Raw genomic sequence first — 19637 nt, 5'->3', positions numbered from 1 at the left:
ATCTGTCCAAACAAAATAATATTTTAGTTTTCTTCTACAAATTAAACAATCTTAGGTTTGATCATGTTTTTTAAAAAAGAATCACTAACTGGTGTCATAAATATTGTTAATAAACAAACTCGATCAAACTTGAAATAGTTTGATTGAGAATAAAATTATAATATCAAGTTTGTTTAGAACAGAGGCAGGGAGGAAATAGACCTTCCTTCTAACAAGTTTTTGTGCACAGGCTTCTAATAAAAATATATCTCTCCATTTCATATTGTGAGTCATTTCGATTCTTCTTAAGTCAAACTTATCTTGTTTTAACAAGTTTATAGTAAATTACGTTAACATATAAAATATCAAATAAGTGCACTATCAAATTATATCTAATGAATGATGTTTGTGTATTTCATGTAAACTTGGTCAAAACTAAATAAGTTTGACTTAGAACCGAACTAAAATGACTTACAATTTGGAACGTGAGAGTAATGAATAAATAAGAACATATGAAGACCATGCGTCAAGGCAAAGACCAAAGATCATGTATGCAACTTCATTGAATGTAATTTTTTGGAAGCTTCCAGAGTTATTTTTACGAGCTCTATATATTTTATTTAGGCTCTTGTATCTCCTTGTATCTCTGGGATTTTTATCAGAATTTTTACCTTGAAGATAGTTTTGAGGCAGCAATAGGACAACCTCAATGTTACATGTTGACAATGACTTAGCATCCTCCATGTGACCTCTTTTAGATTTCTTAACTGATGAATGGCGAGTTATTATGTACTCTGCGGGTAGATCAACTTTGCAAAGCTACAAATTCTCGCAGCGAAGATAAATATATCGTTTATATAAATTGAAACCCTAATGAGACCCACACCTCTGTAGTTTACTGTTTTTTATTTGAGACCATTTGAACATCAAAATAATTTGTAGATCTACGAGAGACTTGGTCCAAAACATACATTTGTGATGGCGTTGCAGTGATGATAAAGCTTTTCTAAGCCCATCAATGAACATAAGAGAATTGAACTTAAATACATTAGAGTTGAGAATCGCTGACTGACTGACTGACTTCTTGAATCCAAATTCTGAAATTCATCACCGTCGGATGACCCTGGTTTAAGCTTGGAAAAAATAGGACAGCATCGAGGACCCAATTAGGTTTGCTTGTGCTAGCACATAAAAACTCTTGGGCTTGGACCAGGGCCCAATGCTTCTAACGCAACCGATCCGGCCCAGATGCTTCTAACGCAACCGGATCGGCTCAGATACCACGAAGTTTTTTTTTTTTAAAAAAGTCCACTTTCCCCCCTCTATTTTCACGAAAGTTCCCTTTTCTCCCTAAACTCCAAATCTGCCAAATCTCTTAACTTTTGAAACTGTGTGTTTTACCTCCCTGGCCCAGTTATAAACGGTTTTAAAGTTTGTTTTCTCTTTTTCTTTTTATTTATTTCGAATAAATTTTTTTAAAAAAGCATAGTAAATCATAAAATAAATATATAATTTTATTGGACTCCACATGAGTGATCTACACAATAAACAATGCTTTAATATAAATTTGTTGCTGTAGATTTTGATCTATTTTTCTGTAATTAATTAGAATAATTCATAATTAAAGTTTCTATAGTCCAATTGTGGTAAAAATATTTATGATGACCTAATTATTGTATGCTTAAACTTGAGTAAAAATTTCATACTTATTGGATAATGTATAACTTAGTTATAGATTTATTTAGATTTAACATACATAAACCCTAAATAATTTCATGCGTATTGGCAGAACCAAGCCATATATGACACGACCAAAAAATAAACCATATCTGCAATTTCAAGTTTAACTGCATGTAGTTGCGCAATGGCGAAAGAAGAGCAGTGCATTTTTTGTGCAAAAACACACAGAAAAAAAAAGTAGTTAAAAGCAATTTTTCAGCTAATGATTCTCTCCTTTCCACCTGTTACAGTTTCATTCTATTACACCAAACCAGGCTGACTGGTACAAAGACAGCAAGTAATATCAGTTGCCACTATTGGGCTTCAGGTCCACAAAATTTGGCAAGAAAATGATGTTCAAGAATGTGTCAGAAAAAATACAGTGAATCTTACGTATCTGAAACTATGTTCGTCCCTATCTATGGTAAACACAACATGCTAATTGATGCGATACATGCCTATGATGTTGCAGCGCAGAATATTTCACGTGGTGGAAAAGTAGCCAGCAATTTCTATCCTCAGGTTCTATCTCTCTCAAATTCTCTCTGTATGGTCTCTAGCAACATCTCATTCCAGGTGTCTACTGGTCCTGGCATGCACCAATGCAAACAATCCTGAGGTGGAGGTTTTCCATCTGGCCCTCTCTGTGTCTTCTTGTTTGGGTCAGGACTTCTATACGGGCCAGGATGCCCATCAGCCCTGAAGGCAAAGGGCTCAGTGATATCCATCAATTTCAACCTGGAACCGTGTTTCCCCACATTCTTCACTGCCTTCCTGAAGCCTGCAACCTGCTTTTCATGCATTGCATCGGTAAAGCCATTCCTCACCACTTCATCCAAGGGCTTGACCTTTCCAGTGCATGATCCACCAGTGTTCCATGCTCCACCTTCATAATGATCAGGTGACCATGTTCGTACAATAGCTAGGCCTGTGAAATTTGGGTTAGTCGCCACAGCAGTTAGGCAAGTCTCGACAGAGATACCAAAAGCATCCACATTGTTGACCTGCATTTTTCCTGCTTTACGAGGCCACCAAAGCTGCCCTCCAACAACATTCCCATTCAGGATATAGGCTGATCGTTTGGCAAACCAATGGCCAGAGGAAAGGACAATTACATCAAATCTTGGGAGAAACTCCACGAAGGTTTCATCAGGAATATCCAGAAAAACCTTATCAATGCCCATAGGAGCAATCCCCACAGCTTCAGTTGACCTGTGCACTAACCAAGAAGACCAGACACGGGCAATAGTTGTTTTAGTTGACTTGAAGAGCCACTTGTGTATCCTTTTGTTGCCACGGTTTTGTGGGACATCTACCTATAAAAAGGAGAACACCAAATGCTGTAAGACAAAAGGCAGACAGATGTTGCCTGACAACAAATGCTACAAATACATTGAATGTAAAAATGCAGAACTGTTTTTCCCTTCATAATACATTTTACTGTATTATAGGGATAAAAGCTGTTAAGAAGTGTTCAGCAGAGGTTAATGTCAACCATGATGAGAAAAAGGAAAGCTACTAATCTTAGTATTAATCTCCGGAACTCCAAAAGAACTTCTGAAATAGGAGAAGCCTTATATCCTGATGAAATACACGCTTTTAAGCAAATCTAACTCATAAAGCCCCCTACCTATAATTCTATAAGAGTGTGGATGGAAGTATCTTGTTATTTTCCATTCTTTTTCTTATCAGTAATAGTTATTTTTTTAGAGAAAAGGTCCCCAATGAAATAAAATGATGATGTTTGTAAAAATGCCTAGAAATTTGTTTGCACTTGCATACAATTTTTTTTTTTGACATGGTATAAGTTAGTAAACTAGTCACATAAAGTATTTGGCAGGTCATGGTTTATCTTAAATATACTATAATCCAAATGTAAGCTTGTGAACAGTAGGAGGATGTATCTCACCTGCCACAGAATGCAAAGGAGGGACTCCATCTGATTCCGAGCAACTGAATCCCCGACAAAAGCAAGTGTCTTGCCTCTCATCAACTCCAAGAACTTCCTTGCATCAAAGCGTGGGAGGTCACACTGTTCCGGTTTCCATCTCCAATTCTCATAGTCCTTGTCCGGTCGCCCATTTCCTTGGCAATTTTGCATCTGTGTGATGATAGGGCAAGAGTTGTTTGTGTATAGTGGCCCAGAAGAATCAGTAACCCACTCTCCACGATATAGATCGCAAGTATCTGCACAGCCAGAAAACAAAGATCAATTCCTGCTATCTCAGATACTCTGATACGATGACGAATCTAATAAGTCACTACAGTACAATGACATATGACATCCCAAACCATTCATGTTGGTAAATATGCTGTGCAGAAATCTCAGGGAAACGAACTAACAGTTCACCTTGCTCAGCCTTTTGAGATTCGTCAGGAATTGCTGTGGCATCACTGGAAGCAACTGGATCCGGCTCGTTATCATCCAACTTTCCTGTAACTGCAGAAGTTTGGCTTGAATTCGCGTCACCACCCTGACCATTCTGCTCCACTAAGGGTTCCCGCCCACCCTGCGACAATTCCTCCCCAACTACAGCGCCACTGCTGTTTCCATCAGCATGCTCCGACGACGAACGCTTCCCGAGGCCAGTAACTCCGGCGGGGAGGTAGTCGTGCAGCGACGTCCGAGGCAGGGACGAGCCCTGGGACAGCGATATCACCACTAGGGTCAGCACCAGCGCCAGCACCGACACGACGACCGTGACGAGCCACCGCCGGACTCCGGTGACCCCCGCCGGGGCCTTCCTCCCCGGCAAGCTCATGGGCCCCGAGATCAACCCTCCCGTCCGAGCGGCATCTGCGGCTACGCGGGGCTAAATTCAGATCCAGGAAAGGGAAACGGTAGCGACGGTGGACAAGTAGACGAGGATGCGTACCAGCGTGGAATTTTGTGCGGGCCGCGCGGGGATCGGACCCGAGCGCGGAAGCGGCGTTGCTATGCTCACCGAGTCACCGTGGTCGGAGCTGGAGGAGGAAGCGATGGGGGAAGGGGAAGAGGTTGGAAGGGCAAGTTGATTAATTGCTGATCAAGTGATCATGCGGCTTGTCTATAAGTAAAAGGTAAGTTTCCAGCGGTAAGCATCCATCTGTGGATATATTTTTTTAGAATTACACTGTATAACGTTGACACTCACAAAATAATTAAATAAATGTGCTCGGAAGAATCACCGGCGACCTGCCTTTTCATCACTCTTATTCTCCGGTAAATAGACCCATTGCAAAACTAAATCTTGGATTACTACGAATTATTTTAAGCTTCCTAGTTTCTAAATTTGAATGGTGAATTATCTTGTGCCATTGATCCAGCCGTATTGCGTTTTAAGGTCTATTTGGATTCTCTCCTACAAAATTTACAGCTCTAAAAGTTTCGGAGCATTTTAACTTATTTTTAAGCTCTAAGCCTTTAATGTAAGGTGAACTAAATTTTAGAGCTAATTTTATACCACTTCTTTAAATATTTACTCCCTTCATCTATGAAAGAATCAATTCCTAGAATTCGTGTCAGCCAAACTTTTTAAAGTTTGACTAACTTTATAGAAAAGAATAACAACATCTATGACAAAAAAATGTGTATCATATAAAAATATATTCTATGGTGAATCTAATGATACTAATTTGATACCATAAATCTTGACATTTTTCTAGAAATTTGGTCAAAATTTAAAAAGTTTGACTTAGGACAACTCTAGAAATTGATTATTTCATGGACGGAGGGAGCAGCCTTAAAGTTTAGAGGAGAAAATCTAAATAAACCCTTAGGCGAAATATATCTAAGTTGATTGGTTTATGAACAAAATTTGGTTGCCAAAACTTAGAAAAAGTCAAACATTTTGTTGTCATTTGGTTTACTAACCAGTCAACATCTCATGTTTTTATTGTCAAATCTGTGCTTTTCTTTTTGTCCGACTTGTACTTATCAAAAAATTTGACAGACAGACCCTTTGTCTTCTCTTGTGGTCTTTATGATCACGTTGACAACAACTGGACCGACACATCTTAACACCGACTAAGTCACAATAAGCATCTTTCCTCTTAAAACAAAAGTACAAGGAAAATAATTAGATGTACGAGTGAGCAGATTGTACTATAGGAAACATCAAACATAACAAGTCGAGCTGCATATCCAGATTTCTTATTTTGTCTGTGAACACGAAGTCATTATTAATAGAGTGAAGTATATTTTTTAATCTCCAACTTGCATAGTATTCTGGTTTAGGTAATGGAACTTTACAACTGTCAAAACCAGATAAAACTGAATCGGATATGTATATTACGGATACCGAATACGGGTAGTTGTTTCTGCTGGAATTTACAGTCCAATACGGATAGTGTCAGATAAGCCAAATATTGATATCAATATTATATATGTTTTATAGATCTAACTTTAAGTATTCGGGTTTAGATACAGTATGGATATTAAATATCCAGATTTCATTTATGGATTATTTACTTGGGTTCTCGAAGATATCCAAAAATCTACGTTTTGTTTTCACCCTACTCTTAATGGTTTTAAGATGTTTGTTTTCTATTTTATAGAAACAACAAAAAATTGGTTTAGTATCTAAAAATTCATAATAAGTTATTTTTAAATCAAAAAAAGAAACTGATAACTTTTTTGTAAAAATGTTAATTATGTGTTTATATTCTATATATTTATTTGGAACTAGTTTATTTCTATTATTATTTGCTTTATCGCTTATAGTCATGCTCATTATTTGGAACTAGTTCAAAGTTAAAATTGAGATCGATGTGCAATTTAGAGGGTCAAAATATACTTTACTCTCTATAGAATATATAATGTTGTGCCTATGTGGTGACCATGTTCTTATGGTGAACTACAATAAAGTTGTTTAAAAAAATTGAAATGCAATCATTATGAAATATTTACAAACTCACAATGTTTGCTCAAATCAAAGTTAAATAGCTCATCAAGTTTCACAAAGTAAAGACAAAAATTATCCATATTCCCAGACTATAAATGTCCAGAATGTAAACTTTTCAAACAAAGTTTAGTCTTTTTGAAGGTCTAGCATTTGCTCCTTGTATTCCAAAATATAAATCGTTTTATTTTTAAGTTAAATTTATCTAATTTTGACCAATTATATAAGAGTTTTATTAGTATCATCTATAATATCAGATAAATACACTACCAAACACATGTTTTATAATGAACTTAAATGAAACTAATTTGATACAGTAGATGTTGGTACATTTTTCTATAAACTTTATTCACATTTGTGAAGCTTAACTTAGGATAAAAAAAGCTATATACATTTTAGAACGGAGGGAGCATGTAGACAATCTTCCAGGAAATGGAGCAGCTTCTGAATGACTATAGGAACTTTACATTGCCTGTAATCAAACATGTCAGGAAGACAGGAACAAATATCGTCTAATTTTGCTCAAATTTACATCACGCTAACGACTTTGACTTGCATTGTGCTCTGCAGCAGGCTAGTATAATTTAACCACCCTTCGTGTGTGTTTCACGCTCAAACAAAGAAATCTCCTAACCATGGATCATGCTTATGATTGGCATAATTTCACCAAAAACCGATCAGATACGTGAGCACAAGTCTACCTAAACCAAAGCCCATTTGAAGCCTGCAACCAGTGCCATCATATCAGCTATGAGCCTCCCAGATAGGTTACGCCTTGGCGTTCCACAGCTGACCGAGCTCCCCCCTCTTCGCTCCAAGCAAAACGATAACTCCTGCACAAATTCAACGCAATAAAAGCTATAAGAACTCTGATATATTGCCCACCAGAATTGTGTAAAAAGGAATCAAAATTTCTGCTGCTCTGGTACCTAGTGTTGAAGGAACAAGGTAGAGCAGAGCTGGCTGGCCACTTTTCATTAGGTACAAGCCAACATATGTGCATGACAAGCCTGCATTGGCATGACATTGACTTTTTAGAAAAAAAAATCGGGCAGGGGAGCCGCTGATTATATCAAAAACCAGAAAGGCATGACATGTAAGCAGTATTGATATATGATTGTTCATTAGGTACAAGCCAACATATGTGCATGACAGAAGCATGACATTGATATATGATTGTTCTTCTCTGAAACTTAAATTCAGAGGTGGACTGACTGCTACATACCAAAGGCATAACCGATCATTAGGCAGAGGAAATAGCCGTCTGTCAAGTCTTTGCCGTGTGTTCTGTCAAATCTACAGTTCAGTTGGAGCTGGTAAGTTTCAGGCGAAGAAACTTGCTCTTATAGCTGAAATTGTGGATGAAATCAGAGTCCACTAGAGGTATTCACCTGAAACTGAAAGCAACAAGCAGTCCTGGGAAGAGAATGTCCCCGAATCCAATCATGTCATACCCATTCCACGAATCGAATTCCTTTGGCATCTTCAACACCATTGGAAGGCTCGGCCCATCATCAGTGCCACGAGCAACCTGAATTTTGCGAGATTTCATTTCGGCTATGCTCAGCTCACGACATGAAAATGTTCAGTTAGCAGCTATCTGTGATTTGAAACTCACTGTGATCATGACGCTTTTCTTGAAAAAAAGGGGTGATATGAAGACCCAGAATATGTCGTAGAAAAAAGCCGCCACAAGGAGCGCCGTCGCAACCTGAAAATAATGATCTAGAGCTCGTCAGAGATGTGCTCCACTCCAGTATGTCAGTCCGTATATAACCGCTCGACGCTCGTACTTTTATGTTTGGCATATGCACCACTTGCAATACTAGAATCATCATGCAGATGCCCTGAACGAAGAAGAACCGTGTCAGCGAACACAGTCACTGATGAAAGATGGGAGCAAGCAGGAAAGTAGCTGTGAATACTGAGATGAGGAGAGCACGTTGGGCTCGGACACAGGTCCATGGATCTTGCGTACCATGAGGTTCTGACCAACCCAAGCAAGCGGTGAGTTCTGGTGCGTAACCCAGGCCAAGGCGAAGATGAAGGCTAGCGGCAACATGACTAGCGTGACCACCTTCACGTTCCCTATAGCAGGAAGCTTCGCTTTCGCCTCGCGACACCGCTGGCAGAGTCTGCACGCAGCATGCAGTTTTTCAAGAACTAGCTAGGCGTATGCAAACAAGCACTGAATGGATAGCACACGAGTATATGCATCATGCACACCTTACAATGAGAGATGATGCCACGAATTCCATTCCCTGCAAGTAGATTAGATGATGACAAGTTTCAAATGAGGTGACTGCAGTTCGTCGTCGATCAGGTGAAGCAGCAAAGTTCATTGGAATTAATTGGGTATGTACATGGACAGCCCCGAGGCAGAAGAGGGAAACCAGGAGCCAGGCGGACCAGACGGAGTTGAAGAAGAAGAGGAAGAGCAGGACAAGCGAGGACGTGACGATGAACACGAGCGCCGTCTGGGTTTGCAGCTCCACCACCTCGGCGTCCGGGTTCTCCTCCCCACCCAGGGAAACATCGCCCGGCTTGGTAGGCTGGATCAAGAAAGCCAGTCGTTGCCACATCACGGGCATTTTCAGTACTCTATCATGGTTTTGCAGAAGCTCTGCCCGATCGACATTTGGTTTGGTTTGTGCGCGTGTACCTCTTCTCCGACGACGGCGACGGTCCACACCGAGGCGCAGGCCACCGTGCCGACGGCCATCATCCAGAGGAAAGGTATGGCGCCATCGAAGGACGGCTTCAGCGGCGCGTACATGAGGATGTCGACTGCATGCGAGACAACCGAATCATGGATGGATGAAAATGCGCACGTACGTGGGCACATGAGAGCGTGGCTGCGTGGAGGTACTGGGAACGCGTAGCTATTTGTTCTCACCCTTGGCCCCGTTCCCGATGGCCGACTGGACCTTGTCGCCGGCGGACTTGGAGACCATGACGACGGGGATGCCGATGTTGGGAGGCGGGTCCTTGTCGGAGCAGACCATCCTCTGCAGGTCGTCCTCGTCGTTGACGAGGAGAATCGCGACGGCGCCAGCGGCCTCGGCCGCCTTGGCCTTCTCGATGAACGTGCACTCCCCGCGCACCGCCACGGCGACGGAGCCGGTGAGCTGCGTGGACGACTTGGCGCAGCCGTTCTTGGGGCTGGGCACGACGGCCCGCTGCTTCTGGTCGTCGGACGCCGCGTCCGGCAGGACCACGCCGAACCTCGCGCTGATCCCCGTCAGGCTGCTCCGCTCGTCGCCGTCCACCCAGTACGTCACTTTCACCTTCTGGAGCGTGTTGTCGCAGCCGGGGAACTTGGGCGAGGTGCCGTCGTCGAACTCCGAGCCGGTGCCGGCGCCGGCGGCGGGGTGCGCGAGGAGGAGGACGGAGAGGAGGAGGAGGAGGAGGAGGGCGCGGGGAGGGATGGTCGGGAGCGCCATTGCCGTGCCGGCTTGCCGCGCGCGGGGAGGCGGGAGCCAAGCCGTCGTGCGCGCGCGCGCGTCGTCCGCCCCTGCCCGCTCCGAGTCTGCCTCAGCGGCATGCACGCATCGCATCGCCGAAGGCGCCGTGTGTGTAGCTAGGTGTTGCTATTGTATAATATTATTCCAAATTTAGATGTAGCCTTTGCTGCTATTTTCCGTTCCGAGTGTCGCCTTCTCCGATCAACCGATCCCTTCATCGTTTTTGTGTAATGTAACATTCACCCGAACCCTTCTCGGGTATCTCCACATACGAAATTTTTATTGTTTGTATCTATGCATAAATCACAATATTATTATCGGATTAAAATTTTCAAATAAGCAAAGCAAAGCATTTGCACTGGCTCGTGAAAACCAGTGCACTTTAGTGAAAAAACTGCAATACAACTCTGTATCACGGATAACAGGTCGATGCTGTTGAAATGAAGATGTGTTTGTTGTAAAAAAAGAAGTACTTGTCCTATCAATTGTGATTAAGACACATTACAAGTATTCAAAACAAAAAGTAGAGTTTATACCACTATTCTTTGAATAAAGTTGAAATTAATAGTAGACAAAACACTGTAAAGAGCAATATATAACTAAGAAATGCTTTAAAACACCATGAAAATAGGATAAATTTAGAAATCTATTTATGTAAAAAAGCAGATGCACAAAGGGCTAAACAACGATGTAGATATCTTACTGGATATTGGTCCTTCCGGAGGATTCTATAGAAATTTCATGTTACTGTAGGTGAGAGAACATATCAAACTAACCATTGTTCAAAATTAGGTATAAAGTATATTAATCAAATTTATGGTTTGAAACTTAACCCAATATAAATTAGGTTTAGTTATTCTGTTGCAGTGATGAGTTCTTCCGCGCATACAGATTCTAATAGCAATTTACTGATTTTTAGCTTAACCTATATTACCTGGCAAGTTCAGGCTGCTAATGAGAATCGAAAACGTTAACTGACCAAAAATCCTACAGAATGGTCCTCTGTACAAATGGCCAACTTAAAACTTTAAAATTCAATTTTGGTTCGGGCGACCGGGAAGAGCCAAGGACGGCCCAAGGAACGGCCCAACAAAACAATTTATATCGTGTTGGTTGGGGTGCGCCAGGCTCGGGCAGTAGTGCAACGCCCGACCGACACGCGAGGACCCCAGTAGCAAGCTACTGGTGCGAGCCCTGTCCCACAAAAAATAAATTTAATATCGAAGTGGACACATGGCCCACATATCAGATATTAAACTGATAAGAACAGATACTACACTTGATCTTAGCCAAAAGGCCGAGAAAGGTATGAGTTTCTATGATGCCCAGGGTCTTCTTTTATAGCCTTCCTCTGGCTCTGCTCAGCCAAAGCCGCCGAGGTGGGACTAAACGAGAAGCGCGCTCCGCGCAGGCACGCCGCGCGCTCTTCGGTACCAGCAAGGCGTCGGTGCTAGCCAAGCCGCAGAGAAATGGGCTCGATAAGGCCCATCAATAGCCAGCCCACAAAAGAATCCCTCGGGCCTGGAATTCACTCATCGTCTCCTACTCTCCTTCTGTACTACTCCGTACACAGCTTACACTTGGCTTGGTGAGTTTGAAGCGGCGGCCATGCCTCATCGATGCGGCCTCCCTGTCCCGCCGTCGCCCTGCCGACGCTCCTCTCCCGCCTCCGCGCGTGCAGGTCCGCCTCCCACGCGATCCAGTGCCACGCTCTCCTCCTCACCTCGGGCCACCTCGCCGCCTCCCCGCTGCGCCTCTCCAACCTCCTGCTCCTCGCCATCGCGTCCGTCCCCGGCGCCGCCCCGCTCGCGGACGCCGTCTTCGCGCGCCTCCCGGAGCCCGCCGCCCGCGACCCATTCCCCTGGAACACCGCCATCCGCCTCCACGCCCCCGGGCGCCCCCGCGCCGCGCTGCTCTACTTCGCCCGGATGCGCAGTTGCGGCGTGCGGCCCGACGCCTACACGTTCCCCGCTGTCCTCAAGGCCTGCGGTTGCGCGCCTGGATGCAGGGCCGGACTCCTGGTTCACGCCGAGGCCGTGAGGAGGGGGCTGGGCGCGGACCTCTTCACGGTGAACGCGCTCATCAGCTTCTACTGTAGGATCCTCGACTGCATCTCGGGCAGGAAAGTGTTCGACGAGGCAGGTGGCGTCTCGCGGGATCTCGTCTCGTGGAACTCCATGGTGGCAGGGTACGTCGGGTGCGGGGAGATGGGACTCGCGCAGGAGCTGTTCGACGAAATGCCGCAGAGAGACGCGTTCTCCTGGGGGGCCTTGATTGACGGGTATGGGAAGCAAGGTGGTGCTGGTGTGGACCGTGCGCGCGAGTTGTTTGATCAGATGACCGAGAGGGATTTGGTGTGCTGGAACTCGATGATCGATGGTTATGCCAGGCACGGAAGGATGGATGAGGCGAGGTCACTGTTTGAGGAAATGCCGGAGCGGAATGTGATCTCGTGGAGCATTGTCATTGATGGGCATGTCAGGTGTGGGGAGGCCAAGGAGGCTTTGGAGCATTTTCAGAGTATGCTACGGTGTGGCATAAGGCCTGATAGGGTCGCTGCTGTTGGGGCTGTTAGTGCTTGTGCTCAGCTGGGCGCTTTGGAGCAAGGAAGATGGCTTCACTCTTACTTGGAGAAGAAGAAGGTGCTGTCTGATGTTGTGGTGCAGACTGCTTTGATAGACATGTACATGAAATGTGGGCGCATGGATCTTGCCATGTTGATATTTGAAAGCATGCCTGAGAGGAGTGTGGTCACTTGGAATGTGATGATTGTTGGACTTGGAACTCATGGTTATGGTCTGGATGCTGTCATGCTGTTCCATCGAATGGAGGCAGAAAGAGTTGCAGTGGATGATCTTAGTTTACTTGCCATGCTGACTGCTTGCACACATGCTGGGTTGGTCTCAGAGGGTTTAGAGATATTTCACAGAATGAAAAAGGATTTCGGGATAGATCCCAAGGTAGAACATTATGGTGCGTTGGTTGATCTACTTGGCCGTGCCGGACGTTTGGATCAGGCCAGGCATGCTATAGAGACAATGCCCATGGAACCAACTCCAGAATTGTGGGGATCTCTTCTTGCTGCCTGCCGAAGCCATAGTTGTGTTGAGCTGGCTGAGTTATCAGTGGAACGTCTTGCAAATCTTGGAGCTGATGATTCTGGGGTGTATGTTCTTCTTTCAAATATCTATGCTGATGAAGGAATGTGGGGTGATGTCTTGAGGATTAGGAAATTGATGAGTGATGAGGGGATGAGGAAGGATATTGGGCGAAGTGTGATTGAAGTGGATGGAGAAATACATGAGTTTGTGAATGGAGGTGGCTCACATCTTTGTACGGATGAAATATACTTAATGCTGTGGAATTTGTCTAAAATGGTAGCATCTATTTGATGGCTACTTTCTGTACCAAACAGTGGCAACTCATCAGTGGCACTTAAACATCACTGGATCGATGAGGATCTTGAGTATCCATGTGCGGTCGATTTTATTAACTTTTTATTGACTTGCTTGTACAGTGGTGACTCAACATGTGATTGAATGAAGAAGCTTTATATTTGAGGCTGCAGTTGTTTACTCCTTTTAGTCTGTTTCAAAGGGCATAATGCTAACTGTCTGGACTTAAAAGTGGTTTTAGCCTTTGAAGGACAAGTTTGGTCCCTAATTGAGAAGTGTCTGAACCTCTGTAGCATTGTTCTTTATATCGTCACTTCATCAGAATCAAGATACATGAAGTTCAGATTTCAAGATTGTATGTTGCCTCTTACTTCTGTCTACTTTCTGCATTTCATTTTGTAGCTGTGAAATATGCCTTGTTTTAGGAATGTATTGCTTATGGCTCATATTAGGAACAATAGTTCTACAATTTGGACTATGAAATATGCCTTGTTTTAGTTCTTTGGCTTCAAAACTGGAAAGTAACTGCTTTCCAAATTACCAGTCTGTTTTAAGCATATAGTCCCAATGATTTCAGGTCGACTGGTCGAAGCTGGTCGCTCTAGGACCGACCAGGCGATTAATCGAGATTAATCGTCGACCAGGGCAATTAATCGCCCTGGTCGACCCTGGTCGTCCACCTGGTCGTCCAGCTATTTCAGGGCATATATGCCTATATATATACCTCTATATATACTATATAATATACACAATCAAGCTAGCATCAAGACTACATTAGTGTTTAGATAGTGAATTACTTGTGGGAGTTGGTTTCTTCTCTTTTCTGCACTGTCCAGAGGTCCATATTGCTGTCCCAAACTCCCCCTGCAGCCCCTCTATTCTATCTAAACCCTAACAGGCCAAAAAGTTAAAGCCCATTAGCCCAGTCCCAGTTAGAAAATGCCCAAAAAAACAGAAGCCTGGTCGTCCATCTTACCTGGTCGTCCGATTAATCGCGATTAATCGACGATTAATCGGACGACCAGCTTCTGGTCGAATTAATCGAGTCGGACCTCCTAATCGAATCCTAGGAGCGACCTGGACGATTAATCGCGATTAATCGGACGACCTGAAATCATTGTATAGTCCTGACTACTGACCATCAGCAAGTAGTGTGATTTGGCAAACCATTTTGTTTAGTCAATCTAGTATGAGTGAGACATCGAAACGGTTCGTCCTCTTTGTTACTTGTACAGAAGCATGCTCAAGCTTAGAATTTATCCTAACAGAGTTAACAATGATGAACACTTTCAAGCTACATAGGTGCTGCTGGACCATGGGTTCGATGCTGTGTTGACGTCAACCTTGGTGCATGAGACTCAAGTATGGCTTGATGTAGGTGTCTTATGCACACAAAATAAAATAGATCGATATGGATCCTCTGACTTACATCCATGTGAGTCTCTTAGATTCAGGACCACCTGATAGGGAGCCAGTATGACCTATTCTTGTTTATTTAAGACAAACGGTGAGATCTCATTCTATTGCCTAATAGTAGTACTGGGTTCTGGGCCGCTACATGTCAGACTTTTTTGCTGTCTAGCCGAGTGCATCTCCTCTCTTGTGTCCCTTTCAGAATAATAGTGTATTCTATTTTTTCTGTCCTTCTGTTGCTCTTAGGATATCTGCAAGTATTGAGCTACAGTCATAGTATGTAGTAAATTGCTATCATCTCATGTGATGACTGATGAGTCAGCGTAGTGTGGTTTACTCAAGCAAAATTCTTACTTTATGTTTTGAAATTATTAATATGACATATAACTGACCTTTTAATGTGCGGCTCAGCTTTTGCATGACCTATGGCATCTCAGTGAGGGTGTACTTAGTGCTGAAAGATATGGGTAAGCGACTTTTTAAATCAATACAAATACATTCTCCATGTCCAAACATAATCCTCTCTGGATGCCTTTGGCCTTGTTTAGTTCCCGATGGGAAATATTTCGCGACACTGTAGCACTTTCGTTTGTTTGTGGTAATTATTGTCCAATCATGGACTAACTAGGCTCAAAAGATTCATCTTGTCAATTTCGACCAAACTGTGTAATTAGTTTTTATTTTCGTCTATATTAATACTCCATGCATATGTCTAAAGATTCGATGTGACGAGGAATCTTGAAAATTTTTGGGTTTTTGGGTGGAAGTAAACAAGGCCTTTGATGAACAACTGATTATTTGTTGGGCCTCTCTATCTGAAGGCTTCAATGGACCTTCTTGTGTGTACATTAACATATTCTGAAACATGTCTTGGTATTGGGTGAACCGCAAAAGGTTTAAGTGACTTCAATTGCATACTTTGCAGTAGCCAAGAACAAACTTTGTTTACCAACATCAGTGGCCTTTTAAGCAATACATTCTTCTGCATGGAACTCTGATATCCTGTTCTCAAAAAAAAAGAACTCTGATATCCTGCTCACAATCTACATAGTTGCAGTTGTGGCTCTGCTGTGGCAACTCATGCACTCTTGTTAGTATTGTTTCCAGTTGACTCAAATCCTCACACAAGTTATAAATACATACTTGTGGCTTATAACTGCAAACTGTGTGCTCTTTTGGCATCAGAAGTTTGTGGCTGATAATAATGCACAGCATGAATGAAACTATGCATATTCACTTTAGTCAGAGATGCAGGTGACGGTCTGACATCTTTTTTCTGACAACTTCTTAGTTAATTAAACTTTAAATGAAGTCTAGTTTGATGAATTGCTGGCTGCACAATAGCATTCCCTCTGCATAAGCTTCATTGTCGTCGCCTTTTCTTCTGTGGGTGTGTGTAGCTTAACATAATTCCCATTTGTACAGGTGATTGTTAACTTTTTTACTATGAAAAAGAGGAATGACGTGAATGACCAATTGACCATAAGAACTGATGGTGCTCAGAAGATCCAGCCTAGATATCCAAGGCTGTGCAAGCAGATGATACATTTTGAGGTCTGTTCATACTTCATAGACTTGAATACTTGATGATGCATCGTAGCCATAGGTCAACCATACTATTTATGCACTTGAATAAGGTGGCTAAAGATGTCAAAATTGATAACCATTTACTAACAAAATTACTAGTCCATAACCTGAACTAAGCATTTTAAAGTACAAAATGCCCCTCCATACTCCAGTCCTCTACTAGCTAGCCTCTTGTAAAATAGAAATGGAAAAAAAGAAGCCTTTTCAACAGAGAAAACAAATAATAGAAGGAAAAGAAGAGGGAGAACCAAAAATGGGAAAAAATACTACTATTCTCCAGGACATACCATAACATAGAAGCTCCTCCTACTCATTGAAGATCACCTGTGGCAAACACACTTGTAGTGGTAAGCACTGTTCATGGGGTCATTTGCATCCACTGGGACTTGCTCAGCAGTACACTTGAATCGACACCCCCTGCACTCGTTGTATGTGCATATTGGAGCAATTGAGCCGATCAACATTCTCCTTGTATACTTCGATAGTATGCCCTTGTTTAGACCCTAATATCAAGGCATGTGAAAATATCACGCTAACTATACTTGCTTTAAGGTCACTAAACACTTTGTGGGTTAACCTAGTACAAGGTTTTATTCCACTTTTTTTTATAAAAAAAGCATTAGTTTCATTCCTTGTTTCTATTCTAAAGTTTTTTCTAGTAATAGTACAGGAGTGATGTTGGAGGCAAGTGGTTGGCATTTTCTCCTTCCAAAGTTTTCCTTGCATAATACATGTGTAAAAGAATAAAAAGGTACTGCAAGCCTTTGAAACTTAGAACCCTGAAGAACGCTACTTAGCTACAGCTAAAAGAGAGATAGGTACCTTGACGGCCTCCTGCAAAACTATATGTTTAGCAGGCAATTCCTGGTGGGGATATTGCACCACAGAATCAGCACCTTCACCGCAAATTAGATTGGAATGAGCAAATAAGCAGTGAAAGTGAACAAAAAGCAAATACTAAAAGAAAGAAGGGACTCGTCTTATACAAGGAAAGAGGAAATAAACAACTCGGTGTTTGTATAAGGAGGGGAAGAACCTGATGTTCTGCCATTGTGGCCTTGGCTGCAGAGAGCATGGCCGATGAGCAGGCAAGAGAGAAGGAAGAAGAGGAGCAGGGAGCTTGTGGTAGTTGTGGGGCAACCATTAGCCATCCCGCTTGTTCAACTGAACGAGAGATAGCAAATGGGAGGATGGTGCTTTGTTTGGATTCAGAGAAACAGCATAAGGAAGCAAATGTTAGTGGTTATATAAACTGGAGAGACAGGTGCAATGGCTTGTGTGTGGCCGCTCTGTGACTCTGCTCATGCCTTGCATATGCATATCCCTGTGCCATACCATGCAGAGACACTGGTATGGAGAGGGAGCAGTGGGTACTGCGGAGACCACCAGGTGGCTCCACTTTCTCATATGCACGAACGCACGGGATAACAGAGGCGGCTGAAACTTAGCTATGGGGGCCTTGCTTTAATTATTACCATAGCATCACTTTGTCTGTTATACATGTTCCTTTCCGCAGTTTTTTTCTGTATCATATTTTGAATGTAGCAATACTTTTTTACAGAACAATCGAAGTTAGTGGGCACAAGGTCCGAGTACAAAGTTTGGGTGTTTCAGTATCGCACAGCAGGGAAGGTAAGACAGTTGACATGGCTCCTTCCGGACAAAAATGAATGGAAATCAACTCCATATCTTCAATCCAAGACCGTGAAAGAGAAATCAGCCAAGCTTAAGCTAACAAGTTCAGACTTCGGACGGACGGATCTTGTGACCAATAGAAGCAAATAGAAAAATGGAGAGCTGAGCAGCGAATAGATGTTTTGACTAACAAAATAGAAAAGAGGATGCATCAGTACCTGTAACTCCCATTCTCGGCAAGGAGAAGAATCGATACTTCATCTTTATCTCTTGTTTGAAGCAAGCAACTGTGGCTACGGATGCTCAGCTGAAAAAACTTGGCATCGAGGATGCTAAAGGCATCGGTGCCCGTTTCACGTGAACACAAAGTGAAGCAGACAAACATCTTTTCTTATTTAGTTAGAGAAGATGCTTGAAGAAAGGCAACAAATGGAGTAACTCTTCTGAGCCTGTAATGGTGACCCCGCAGTGCCAGAGGAGGGGTTCGCAAGTTCTGGATCCTGCATCCCTGCATCTCTGCAAGGGCAAGGTGTTGCTCAGTCCTCCATCTCTGCAAGGGCAAGGTGTTGTTCAGTCCACTGCTGTCCATCTCCTCATGTGACCTCGAGGCATGGGCTGCACGCATCTGGATTTCATATTCAGAGTCGTATCGTACCATCTACAGTCTGGTGATATCTCATCGACAGTAATGGTTGGAAGCTCTGGATCTGCGACGTATTTTTGTTGTCACTTTTCCATGGTTCTTCGACACCCCCTTTGGTGGAGGATGTTGCCATGTTGCTGGCTGATGTGGGCAGGCTTCAGCTGCTGTTGCTTTCAGTCTCAGAGCTGCTATGGTACCACTGGTCACGACTCACGAGGCCGTAGCTGAGTCAAAATGTGGTCAAACTAATTTGAGTGGTAACCAAGCTACAGGACACCGGTATGTGACGCATGCGCTGCTGGGTAGTGCACAGTAGTGGTATTTGGACTCTCCAAAGAAAAAAAGCAGTGGTATATTTAGCTGCAATGGAAGCATTCGGCAGCCGGGTAAAAAAAAAGGCGTTATGCATGTGAGGAGTTCACTGGCTGAGCACGTATTGTAGGTATCTGCATTCTGTCGTCTCATATTTGTTTGATTCTTCATGCTGCAAACGGCTGGTAACAAAAAGGCAGACTATTCAAAGCATATGCAGTGACAGTGATCTGTGCTTATCAGTTTTGCACCACGAACTTTCTGTGAAAATCTTGTGGGTCAAGGTTCTGCTGGCAATCTGGCATGGGTTTGACACTCGTGAGCCGTATCTCGTCGCCTCGATCGTCGAACTGTTAGTGCACAGAACAATGACGCAGTCTCATCGGACGACCTGAGGAATCTGAAAGTTTATTGTTTGCGACTACTCCTACGTGGAAGCACAGCAAGGAGGACCCACACCAAAGAAACACGTACGAGAGGGGTACACTGGAGGGTACACAACGTGGCATGCGGCTGACGGATAGCCTCATAGCCCGACGAGCACACAACTGCACAAAGCATGCAGCCTGCAGTGCAGCCCGTCAGAGTTTGTTACCCGTAGCACTGAAAT

At 43.2% G+C, this 19637-nt stretch overlaps 4 protein-coding genes across 7 annotated transcripts; 1 reads left to right on the top strand and 3 right to left on the bottom strand.

The window, feature by feature from the left end:
• LOC110434148 (protein YLS7-like) lies at nucleotides 1898–4732 on the bottom strand. 2 transcript variants are annotated; one of them, XM_021457922.1, is made up of 4 exons: nucleotides 4575–4731; nucleotides 4049–4501; nucleotides 3608–3885; nucleotides 1898–3014 (listed from the first exon to the last, which is right to left on the bottom strand). In XM_021457922.1, the coding sequence occupies exons 2-4, from the start codon at nucleotides 4458–4460 to the stop codon at nucleotides 2217–2219; spliced, it is 1488 nt and encodes a 495-aa protein (XP_021313597.1). In that variant the 5' UTR covers nucleotides 4461–4501; nucleotides 4575–4731; the 3' UTR covers nucleotides 1898–2216. The 2 variants fall into 2 exon arrangements, with proteins under 2 accessions (XP_021313597.1, XP_021313598.1); XM_021457923.1 differs by having other exon boundaries at nucleotides 1934–3014; nucleotides 4049–4495; nucleotides 4575–4732.
• Nucleotides 6910–11340, bottom strand: LOC8056166 (signal peptide peptidase-like 3). Of its 2 annotated transcripts, XM_021455840.1 has the most exons (11): nucleotides 9475–11340; nucleotides 9241–9365; nucleotides 8942–9130; nucleotides 8805–8839; nucleotides 8557–8713; nucleotides 8372–8425; nucleotides 8197–8289; nucleotides 7970–8109; nucleotides 7804–7874; nucleotides 7508–7588; nucleotides 6910–7411 (listed from the first exon to the last, which is right to left on the bottom strand). In XM_021455840.1, the coding sequence occupies exons 1-11, from the start codon at nucleotides 10133–10135 to the stop codon at nucleotides 7347–7349; spliced, it is 1671 nt and encodes a 556-aa protein (XP_021311515.1). In that variant the 5' UTR covers nucleotides 10136–11340; the 3' UTR covers nucleotides 6910–7346. The 2 variants fall into 2 exon arrangements, with proteins under 2 accessions (XP_021311515.1, XP_021311514.1); XM_021455839.1 differs by having other exon boundaries at nucleotides 8805–9130.
• LOC8078720 (pentatricopeptide repeat-containing protein At3g29230) lies at nucleotides 11614–19240 on the top strand. 2 transcript variants are annotated; one of them, XM_021457541.1, is made up of 4 exons: nucleotides 11614–13792; nucleotides 15262–15317; nucleotides 16276–16404; nucleotides 17999–19240. In XM_021457541.1, the coding sequence occupies exon 1, from the start codon at nucleotides 11662–11664 to the stop codon at nucleotides 13432–13434; it is 1773 nt and encodes a 590-aa protein (XP_021313216.1). In that variant the 5' UTR covers nucleotides 11614–11661; the 3' UTR covers nucleotides 13435–13792; nucleotides 15262–15317; nucleotides 16276–16404; nucleotides 17999–19240. The 2 variants fall into 2 exon arrangements, with proteins under 2 accessions (XP_021313216.1, XP_002458975.1); XM_002458930.2 differs by lacking the exon at nucleotides 15262–15317.
• Nucleotides 16501–17975, bottom strand: LOC8078719 (EPIDERMAL PATTERNING FACTOR-like protein 9). The gene is made up of 3 exons (XM_002456782.2): nucleotides 17474–17975; nucleotides 17260–17333; nucleotides 16501–16940 (listed from the first exon to the last, which is right to left on the bottom strand). The coding sequence occupies exons 1-3, from the start codon at nucleotides 17586–17588 to the stop codon at nucleotides 16758–16760; spliced, it is 372 nt and encodes a 123-aa protein (XP_002456827.1). The 5' UTR covers nucleotides 17589–17975; the 3' UTR covers nucleotides 16501–16757.

This window comes from Sorghum bicolor, chromosome 3, assembly GCF_000003195.3.
Source record: "Sorghum bicolor cultivar BTx623 chromosome 3, Sorghum_bicolor_NCBIv3, whole genome shotgun sequence".
NCBI lineage: Eukaryota > Viridiplantae > Streptophyta > Magnoliopsida > Poales > Poaceae > Sorghum > Sorghum bicolor.
This window is presented reverse-complemented; position numbering and strand designations above follow the sequence as displayed.